This window comes from Bos grunniens, chromosome 12, assembly GCF_055505025.1.
Source record: "Bos grunniens cultivar Pamir isolate PY7600 chromosome 12, Bosgru_T2T1.0, whole genome shotgun sequence".
Taxonomy (NCBI): domain Eukaryota; kingdom Metazoa; phylum Chordata; class Mammalia; order Artiodactyla; family Bovidae; genus Bos; species Bos grunniens.
In genome coordinates this window covers 73,672,532-73,684,129 of record NC_141176.1, presented here as the reverse complement: position 1 = coordinate 73,684,129, position 11,598 = coordinate 73,672,532, and the positions used below count along the sequence as shown (strand labels likewise).

Sequence of the window (11,598 nt, the reverse complement as noted above, 5' to 3'; positions counted from 1 at the left end):
CTTGTTGTCCAACTGCTGTAAGTGCTGCCAGTGGGCAACATTAAACCACCAGCCCCTCTAGGGGCAGCCTACGTACAATGATCCATCCAGGGAGAGGTATAAAGTCCTGGCCAGTGGACGTGTCAGGACAACCCTGAAGGGCCATCATCACTCCAGATCCACACGGGGTCAGCTCAGGTCATCTGGCCAGTGATGCAGCTTGATCCTTCCCTCTGCCCTACCCTGTTTCTTCCCTCTTGATTCCACAGTGTTGACCCCAAGGGCACCCCTGATACACATCCCAGCACTAAACTCCATCCGAGTAAGCATGTCAGAGAACCAGCCCGAAACACGTATCAGAAAACATTCCAGTACTCAGGGAGGATTTTTATTTGAAAATTACTGATTACACACATATTTATAACATTTTAAAACCCCCAAATAAAACACAAAATGGTAGAAATAAGGACTTTTGTGTGTATGTGGTTACCTTTGGTTTAAAATCCACAATCTAACATTGTCTGACCAAAATGAAATTAAGTTATATAGTAATAAAAGAAAACTATTATGTTGGAATATATGAAAGTGCCATTTTATAGCTTATAAAAAGACTGAATGTTAGCAGTTTGACATAATTCATTCTAATAGAAAAAATTCATTAGCATTTAAAATTTAGAGAACATTATACTTCTGAATAACTCATAGGTAAAAGATATAGTTAATTAAATTAGGAATTAGAAAATACATAATACTATGGCTAGTGATTGGTGGTAAGTATCAAAACTTGCAGGTTGCAGCTAAAGTGGATCTCAGAAAAATATGTTGGCTTTATATCCTTATATTAGAAAAATAATGATGTTATTAATCTGTTTCCAATTTAAGAATTTAGAGAAAAAATTCTGAAAGTAAAGGAAAAGTTGAAGGAAAGAATGAAACAATGAGCTAGGGAAAGAAAAACAAAACAGAAAGCATCAATCAAGCACAAAGCTGATTCTTTGAAAACAGGAAAAAAGTTATGCAAGGTTGTTAATAAAAATGAGAAGGCTCAAAGAAAATTAAAAAGCCCGAAGAACACAGAGATGCTACAGTTTAAATATATAAGGTATTGTGAATACATTTATGCCAATCAAGCTCAAAACTCACAGGAAACAGATCCACTCCTAGAAAAATGAAACTTACCAAAATGACTCTGCAGAAATAACACACTGAATAGGAAGCACATAATTACCAAAAGTTACCCAGACAATGTGGCTGCACAACACTGTGAATGTGATTAATACCACTGAACTGTGTGATCAAAAATGGCTATATGGTAAATTTCATGCTATATATACTTTACCACAATTTTTAGAAAATGTAAAAAAATAAAATCTTCTATCTAGAAGACAGTCTAGAACATGGCTGTCCTTCATTAGCAAATACCCTGGAAGTGTTCCTACTTTGATAAAACATATTTTCTCTTCCTTCTCTTTTAGAGGACTTCCCCAATGGCTCAGCAGTAAAGCATCTGCCTGCAATGCAGGAGACACAGGAGAAGAACACATAATATTGTCCCTCTGTATTTTAAACTTATTTCTTTTTGGAGGGTGATACCCTCTCTTCTATAATGTCATTTAAACTACAGGTATGTTTTTCCTATTAGTTTTTTCTGTAGTATTTTAACTAGAGGTCTTTGAGGGGCAAAATGGACAGTAGGTCTGTTAAAGGAAGTGGTTACACAAAACGGCAACTTCCCACAGTCTCCAAGTAAACAGAATCCCTGATGTAATTGGAAAGTAATACGTAATTCTGGGAACAGTAAAAAAAATAGTCTGTGACAACTTTGTCTCAAATCTTAGAAAATCAGTTTGGCTCTGGCATCTCTCAAGACACAAAACCTGGGAGACAGCTTTTATTGATGGCCTGCAACCTCTGATTTGGATAAGAAAGAAAATAGTTTAACATATAAATAAACATAATAAATCATTTTGCAAGAGCTTGAAATCACTGCGTGAAGTTGGAGGAAAAAATTATAGATTAACATCTTGGAATATGTAAATAGTTGTTGCTGGTATAAAAAATGTATAATATAATTTATGCAGTGCAAAAACCTATTGGAAAAATGCCTTTGGAATAGACATGAACTCATGGTAGAAACAGAACATTGACTCAAAAATTGTTGAGGCTGAGGGCTGTCCACTGGAAATATTATAATCATACGGTCACTGTAATATCTGGCTATTTCCTTTCAGTGTGCACCTAAGGGGGGAAAAAGACAAAAACAACATGGTTAAGAATTTTAAAGTCCTTCAAAGGCAACACATTTCTAGGTTAATTTCTTCATGTGAAGCAAATCATACTGAAGGAGGAGACAGAACAGGCTCTATCTTGAAAGCAGGACTCCATCTTGGGCCGAAATGTGGACTTTGAGCTATATGCCCAGTATCTATGGAAACAACATACCAACTGGAAAACCAGGTCCCCAGAAGGAAGAGCCCCAGGGCTCTACATCGCCTAAAAGAATACCCTAATTATCTGTGTGACCGAATAGAATCATACATTCTATTATGCTTATTGGGGTATAACCACAAGCCAATTGATAACTGTTCACTGTTTAACTACCTAGGCTTAAGGCTTATGAATCATGGGTTAACTTTGATTGTATCTTTCTTTTTCTTTTGTTCAGACTAGTTTCAGGGAATTTTGGAGAGGTGGGTTTGGGCTCGAATGCTTAGGATATATAAGGTTTTCACAAAAACTGGTTGGGGTCCTTGGCTAAGAGAAGACTCTCCCTTGGGCCCGCCGGTTTAATAAACAGCACTCCACTATCTGCATTGTCCTTCTGAGTAAGTTTGTTTCCTGGAACGCATGGCTACAACATATCACTAGTGGAGGCACAATTTAAAAAACCAGGGGTGTATTTATTCTATGGAGAAACTAGCCTCCCTCAGTGGGACTTGACTTAATGCCAAACAACTTGTAGATACACTTGCGTTCTGATGATTCTGATTCATTCTGATCATTCCGTTTTGTCACTAGGGTAAACTGATAAGTAAAATCATTTTACTGACTCAAAGCCTGGAGATAAGTTAAAAACAAGGTGACAAAGAGGCTGTGAAATCTATTAATAGTGCCTGCCAAGGGTTTCTCATCTTCACACATAAAATGAGCACAACAAATTTGGATGTCAATATCAGGTTGTAATCTCTACATTTTATAAACTCTGATTGACAAGCACTGAAAATAAGGAGTAGGACATGGAAAAAGCATAACACTTTTTCATGTAGCCATGAAAAAGAATGAGACAACTGTATGTACTAATATAATGAGATACAATATGGAAAGAACAACTATCATTCGTGCTTAAAAACCAGAAGACCACATATTCACAAGTTCTTCCTGACACACAGAACAGTCAGCAGTGGTGCTGGGGCTCCACCTGGGGGATGAACTTGTAATGACAGGAATGGAAAGTGATTTACTTTTTGCTTATAATTTTTTTAAAAGTATTTTTTAAAGTGTTTACCTTTTCTAGCAGTAGATGTATCATTTGTTTTAAAACATTATTAAAATACATTTTAATTATTTAGAGTAGTGGCCCCCAACCTTTTTGGCACCAGGGACCCAGTTTCATGGAAGACAAGTTGTCCACGGACAGGACAGGGGTGGGAGGGGAGTGGGGGAGGTTCAGGTGTAATGTGAGTGATGGGGCAGCAAATGAAGCTTTGCTCCTTTGCCCACCACTCACCTCCTGCTGTGTGCCCATGGACCAGCACCAGACTGCAGTCCAGAGGTTGGGGATCCCTGGTTTAGAGTCTCTAAAGTTACTTAGAAGAACTGTGGGTATATTTTTTATTATTGAGATGCAAGGCTTCTGTCTATGACCTTTTGAAAAATGATCACACTTTTACACTGTAAAATGCTCTACAGTCTCAAAGTACGTAAGCATGTGCTCTATCATCTGATCCCCATGATAAACTGAAGAAGCCTGCAGGACTGTAATCCCTGCTTTACACACAGGTGAAGACCTGAGGTTCAGAGACCTGGGGGACACAAGGCCACATGGATGCTAAGTGCCTCCTCCATCTATTCAAACTGGTCCAGGCTCCTCGAGCTAGAATATGAGGATTTTATAACTTCTGGGCTCTATTAGGTGATTTCCTGAATAGACAAATTGACACCTCTGTTACACACTGGGAACAAAGAAACTTCAGAAAACCTCAACCAGATTTGCTTCATCACAGAACAGAATGGACGATAGGCATTCATACTTTGAGGTGAACTGTGTCCCCTCCAATTTTTACATGTTGAAGTCCTAAACCCCCTAGTACCTCAGAATGTGACTGTATTTGGAGACAGGGTATTTAAAGAGGCAATAAAGTTAAAATGAAGTCATACAGGTGGGTCCTAACCTAACAGACTGGAGCTCTTATAAGAAGAGGAGATCAGGACACAGGCACACAGAAGGAAGACCATGTGAGACACAGAGAGAAGACGGCATATATAGAGTAAAAACTTGCTGATTTAGGCTAATGCTTCCAGTGTTATAACTCTGAACAATGCATTGGTATCTGATGCTTGCACATTCAAAAAATTGATAATCTGACAGCTTACCTAAAAGGATGCAGAGTATGCAGAAATAATGCCAAGAAAATATTCCACTGGAATGGGAATCAAGAAATGGATTTCTGAAGAGGTGACCTGACCCAGGTGTAGGACTGAAATCCAAAAGTGAGGTTCTGCACTCTGTGAACTTGGGTGATGGCCCCACCTTGGCTACTATGTGAAAGGAGCAGTGTTCTCAGACTCAACACAGAACATAGTACTTAAGGTGGCACTCAGCCTCCCCCAGCAATTCCCGCTTTGTGCACCCTGGATCAGCTCTGTGACCTTAGGTGAGCCCTGGACCCAATCTCCTCATCCATGACATGAATAAAAATGGACCATCATGAGATTAAGTGAAATCATATATGTGAGAACGATGTAGAAGAAATGATAAAGAACTATACAAATGTAACTTACCATTAATATCGTTAGAGTAGGTGCAGGATTACTAGACAGGAATCACAAGATTTCTAATTCTGTGACCTATGTCTGCTTCCATATGTATGTTACACAGACTTAAAATATTCACTGAAAGAACAGATTTCTAATTCTGTATCTGCTGCAAACCAGCTTAACACTAGTTATATACATAGGGAAACTGTGGAAAATTCTTACAGAGATGGGAATACCAGACCACCTGACCTGCCTCTTGAGAAACCTGTATGCAGGTCAGGAAGCAACAGTTAGAACTGGACATGGAACAACAGACTGGTTCCAAATAGGAAAAGGAGTCTGTCAAGGCTGTATATTGTCACCCTGCTTATTTAACTTATATGCAGAGTACATCCTGAGAAATGCTGGGCTGGAAGAAGCACAAGCTGGAATCAAGATTGCTGGGAGAAATATCAATATCCTCAGATTTGCAGATGACACCACCCTTATGGAAGAAAGTGAAGAGGAACTAAAAAGCCTCTTGATGAAAGTGAAAGAGGAGAGTGAAAAAGTTGGCTTAAAGCTCAACATTCAGAAAACGAAGATCATGGCATCTGGTCCCATCACTTCATGGAAAATAGATGGGGAAACAGTGGAAGCAGTGTCAGACTTTATTTTTTGGGGCTCCAAAATCACTGTAGATGGTGATTGCAGCCATGAAATTAAAAGACGCTTACTCCTTGGAAGGAAAGTTATGACCAACCTAGATAGCATATTCAAAAGCAGAGATATTACTTTGCCAACAAATGTCCGTCTAGTCAAGGCTATGGTTTTTCCAGTGGTCATGTATGGATGTGAGAGTTGGACTGTGAAGAAAGCTGAGTGCCAAAGAATTGATGCTTTTGAACTGTGGTGTTGGAGAAGACTCTTGAGAGTCCCTTGGACTGCAAGGAGATCCAACCAGTCCATGCTAAAGGACATCAGCTCTGGGTGTTCTTTGGAAGGAATGATGCTAAAGCTGAATCTCCAGTACTTTGGCCACCTCATGCGAAGCGTTGACTCATTGGAAAAGACCCTGATGCTGGGAGGGATTGGGGGCAGGAGGAGAAGGGGACGACAGAGGATGAGATGGCTGGATGGCATCACCAACTCAATGGACGTGAGTCTGAGTGAACTCCGGGAGATGGTGATGGACAGGGAGGCCCGGTGTGCTGCAATTCATGCGATCACAAAGAGCTGGACACGACTGAGTGACTGAACTGAACTGAACCTTCCTTCTAAAGGGCCTTAGTTTCCTCACCTATAAAGTGAGGGTGTTGAATCCTATTATCTTATGATATCTGGACCTATCTAAAGTTCTGTGATCTATTTCTCATTACTCAATGTCTTAATAATATATAATGATAATATAGTTTCTAAATGAAGACTTTGACACATAGGTGGGTACAACTATTTTTGATGCGAAAAGCATAAGGTCAAAAGAGCAAAAGGGTTTGGGAGGTTCCTGGGTCTCTTGGTCTCAGGAGGGAAGCTCTGACTAGGAGATACTCTAGTAGATGAAAGCACTTTGTGAATTTCAGGCAGAAAAATACAGAGTTCTTTGTTCAGCTTCTCAACATTTGCACACAATATAAGTACTTATGAAAAGTTCAGAACACAGACTTCCTTGTCCCTAAGCCTAAGTATGAACTCTAACTCTGCCACCTCTTCAGCCAGCTCTGCGACCCAGGCAATTTCCTACCTGTGAACAGTGGAAGGTCCTGCTCGGCATTTCCTCCTTTCTAAGGAGGACTGAGATGAGACACTGGTAGAGGGAACTTAGATAACAATTCATATAAAGCTTTCATATAGAAGTACTTAAGATATTGGGACATGTTTTCTTTAAGAAATATTTTAGTAAACTTCTTCTACTTACAAATGAAAATCTAGGAAATGCAGAAAAGTATGAAGAAGGGAAAATATATCCATAATCTAACAGAGATAAATTTTCAATGGGAAACCTCACCACAGGCAGCTGGAAGCCTCATCCCATCCCAAGCCATGAATGATAAGAGGCAAGAACACCAGACCTCCCTTCTCTCCCTCCATCTTCTCATCAACCCTATTCCCACTCCCACCTTGTTTCAAATTACAGATGGCTGTATGACAATGGCTAAGTCTCCTAAACCAGACGTCAGTTACCACCTCATCATTTTTAGGAAGATGTCATGTGACCTGAATGTTACCCATGCACAGAGCTTAGTGCTTCATACACCTCATCTCTGTGAAAGTGCTTTGTAAACCTTCAAGCATCATTCAGACTACAGTGTGAAGCTATTGTAAGTTCTTGATTTGTCCTGAAGACAGTTACATCTTCTAGAAGGTAGAGGAAGCATGGGAGGCAAATGGACCTAATTCTAAACAACAAAGAATTAGGGAGAAATTGACAGTATTGGGTTGGCATTTTTTTACAGATCAGAAAACAGAACAGGCCTACACCTTTCCCTGTAAAGTCTTCCTAGAACCAAAATATTCCAAAATTTTCCTTAAACTCTCAAATTTCCTGGATATTCTTTGACAGCAATCAGAATGAACGTAAAGGGTCTGCAAAATGGGTGTTCTGTTCTCTCTGAGAATCTGAATCCAGGGTCCAAAATGTGGAAAGTCCAATTTGACATCTCTCTCTCAGGCACAGGTGTGGTCACACAGAAGAGCACATATCCTGACCCCACTCACAGCACTGCTGCAGATTCTCAGCAGACCTGCCTTCTATCTGCCATGTGTTGTTAAGACCAAGTCATGAAGCTTCCTCTCTGGAGGCTTAAAAGGGCACAGAGTGCTTGTTATCAGACCCCTGGTGGAACTCATGTGAAGGGTGAACCCTGGAGATGAACTTTAATTACAACTTCCCGCAGCAGGCTCACCTGTTTTGCCCTTTCAGTGAGGGCAGCAGCCTCGGTCTCACCCAGTTGTTGTACCATCTTATAAAATAGTTTGTCTTTATTTTGCAGCAAACCATATGGGTTATCATATTCTTTAAGTCTCCCTGAATCCAAAACCTGTTGAACAGCAGAAAGAAAGCCATTAGCACACAATGTCTCCCAGGAACATATTATAACTCAGACAGTATTTCAAAAAGAGGCAGCACAGGGAGAATAGAGAGAATCTGTTTAGATGGTATGACTGGCTGGTGTTTAAATGGCTCGATTACCTTGTTTTACTAGGCAAAGGCCTAAGCCAACCATTTAATATTATAATATTATAGGAAAGGAAGAAAACAAAAGTTTTAGACTAGGATTACTGGCACTCTGTAGCATCTTACATTCTGCCCAGAGCATTTGGTGTTGTTATCGTTACCTACTGCTTTTAACTCTCAGGCTCTGAGCTTTCAAGCAATTTATACAGATACATTGAGTTGGAAAATAACTTGATTCAAGGAAATCAAAGTCCATTTATCTAAAAAGTAGGTTGATGTCATATAAATGAAAGGGCAGTGCCCTGACAACAAATTAATGGCCAAGTTGATTTGGAAATTCAAGCAATATTTGAGGAAAAGAGTAAGTGCTTCTGGGACTTCTTTAGGGTCCTGGATTATGTCAGCTGCTAAGAGGAGCAGAATCCCTTATCTGAGAGGTTGGGATGCTTCATGAAGTTGGATGTGGTGTAGTTTACTTTTCCGAGTGAAAGCCTGGTAAAAAGATCTGGTACATAAGCAGCTTTTGCAGGACTGCTCTGCACAGAAGAAATTTATAAAAACCAGTTTTCTCTTTGGACAAGACTAAAGAAGCAAGTAAGAAATTGAGCTTCAAATTCCTGTGATTACAGCCTGCAGAGCACACAGGGCCAGCCCAACCTGAACTGCCTAGGATCTGAATCTGTTTTCACAAACTCTCTTTCTTCCCCTTTCTTTTCTCAGCTTCCTGCCTTTTACCCCTTTTATTGCTCATTAGTAAGTCTGCTAATTTGAAACTGAAAGGGAGAGGAAGGGGCTCTCAACTCTTTCTGCGTATTAGTGACTGTGGTTAATGGTTCTGGAGGGGAAAAAGGTGATACAAATTTAAAAATAGTTTTGATGTTCAGTGATATTTAATTCATTTAGGTCATATTTAGAGTAAATGTATCTTAAGAGAATATGCTGGATGGGCTTCCCTGGTGGCTCAGTGGTAAAAGAATCTGCCTGCCATTGCAGGAGTCATGAGTTTGATCCATGGTCCAGGAAGATCCCACGTGTCACAGAGCAACTAAGACCATGCTCCATAACTATAGAGCCTATGCTCTAGAACCTGGGAGCCACAACTACTGGTCCCACATACATAGAGCCTGTGTTCTGCAGCAAGAGAAGCCATGCAATGAGAAGACTGCATACTGCAATGAAGAGTAGCTCCCACTCACTGCAACTAGAGAAAAGACCACACAGCAAGGAAGACCCAGCACAGGGAAAAATTAATAAATAAGATTAATTTTTTTAAAAAGAAGAGAATATGCTGGAACTCTAAACAAGACATGGATTGTTTTTCCACATCCAGATACTGCAGCTAATTTCATCCTTTGTATTTAACTGGAAACTTTTATTAAGTGGCATAAAGGCCATTTTCCTGTTAATCTTTTGTTTACTACTGTGAATCATTGCTAAGGGCAGCTTTCTCTAAAGAGTTCAAAATTACCTGAATCTGTCTCAGTTCAGTCACTCAGTTGTGTCCAACTCTTTTCAACCCCATGGACTGCAGCACGCCAGCCCTCCCTGACCATCACCAAGTCCCAGAGTTTACTCAAATTCATGTCCATTGACTTGGTCATGCCATCCAACTATCGCATCCTCTGTCATCTCCTTCTCCCTCCACCTTCAATCCTTCCCAGTATCAGGGTCTTTTCCAATGAGTCAGTTCTTCACATCAGGTGGGGAGTTTCAGCTTCAGCATCAGTCCTTCCAACTAATATTCATGACTGATTTCCTTTAGGATGGATTGGTTGGATCTCCTTGCAGTCCTGGGGACTCTCAAGAGTCTTCTCCAACACCATAGTTCAAAAGCATCCATTCTTCAGCACTCTGCTTTCTTTATAGTCCAAATTTCACATCCATATATGACTACTGGAAAACCATAACTTTGACTAGATAGATCTTTGTTGGTAAAGTGATGTCTCTGTTTTTTAATATGCTGTCTAGGTTGGTCATAACTTTCCTTCCAAGGAGCAAGCATCTTTTAATTTCATGGCTGCAATCACCATCTGCAGTGATTTTGGAGCCCAACAATTCTATTACTGTTTCCACTCTTCCCCACCTATTTGCCATGAAGTGATGAGATCAGATGCCATGATCTTAATTTTCTGAATGTTGAGCTTTAAGCCAACTTTTTCACTCTCCTTTTTCACTTTCATCAAGAGGCTTTTTAGTTCTTCACTTTCTGCCATAAGGGTGGTGTCATCTGCATATCTGAGGTTATCGATATTTCTCCTGGCAATCTTGATTCCAGCTTGTGATTCATCCAGCCTGGCATTTCTCATGATGTACTCTGCATATAAGTTAAATAAGCAGGGTGACAATATACAGCCTTGACATACTCCTTTCCCAATTTGGAACCAGTCTGTTGTTCCATGTCCAGTTCTAACTGTTGCTTTTTGACATGCATACAGATTTCTCATGAGGAAGGTAAGGTGGTCTGGTATTCCTATCTCTTTAAGAATTTTCCATAGTTTGTGAAATTATACAGTAACTAGAATTATAGAGCAGCTATAACGATTGTGGAAAAGTTTGACATATAGTGAGAATTACCAAAAGGTGAGACAGAGACATGGAATGAGCAAACACTGTTGGGAAAATGATGCCCATAGACTTCGAAGCAGGGTCATGATAAGCTCTCAAGTTGTAAAAAATGCAGTTCTGGGAAGTGCAATAAAACAAGGTATGTTTGTATTTCTAAAGCAAACAATACTAATAAGGTTCAAAATTGGGAAAGAAGCATGTCAAGGCTGTATATTGTCACCCTACTTATTTAACTTATATCCAGAGAACATCATGCAAAATGCTGGGCTGCATGAAGCACAAGCTGGAATCAAGATTGCTGGGAGAAATATCAATAACCACAGATATGACACAGATGACACCACCCTTATAGCAGAAAGCAAAGAGGAACTGAAAACCTCTGGATGAAGGTGAAAGAGAAGAGTGAAAAAGCTGGCTTAAAACTCAACATTCAAAAGACTAAGATCATGGCATCCAATCCTACACGTCACAGCAAATAGACAGAGAAACAATGGACATAGTGACAGCTTTTATTTTCTTGGGCTCCAAAATCACTGCAGACCATGACTGCAGTCATGAAATTAAAAGACGCTTGCTCCTTGGAAGAAAAGCTATGACCAACCTAGACAGCATATTAAAAAGCAGAGACATTACTTTACCGACAAAGGTCCATATAGTCAAATATATGGTTTTACCAGTAGTCAAATACAGATGTGAGAATTGGACCATAAATAAAGCAGAGTGCTGAAGAATTGATGCTTTTGAACTGTGGTATTAGAGAAGACTCTTTAGAGTCCCTTGGACTTCAAGAAGATAAAACCAGTCAATCCTAAAGGAAATTAACCCTGAATATTCATTGGAATGACTGCTGCTGAAGTTTAAGCTCCAATAGATTGACCACCTGATGTGAGGAGCCTACTCATTGGAAAAGACACTGATGCTGG

The 11,598-nt window shown here is 39.9% G+C and overlaps 1 protein-coding gene across 1 annotated transcript in view; it reads right to left on the bottom strand.

The window, feature by feature from the left end:
• Window positions 1-345: 345 nt before the first annotated feature.
• Window positions 346-11,598, bottom strand: part of LOC147361900 (ATP-binding cassette sub-family C member 4-like) — a 171,412-nt gene continuing 160,159 nt past the window's right edge. The window contains exons 30-31 of the mRNA XM_086330241.1: window positions 7,839-7,973; window positions 346-2,217 (exon numbers count right to left, since the gene is read on the bottom strand). Coding sequence (XP_086186367.1) covers window positions 2,197-2,217; window positions 7,839-7,973 — 156 coding nt within the window. The 3' untranslated portion in view covers window positions 346-2,196. The remainder of the gene's footprint in view (window positions 2,218-7,838; window positions 7,974-11,598) is intronic.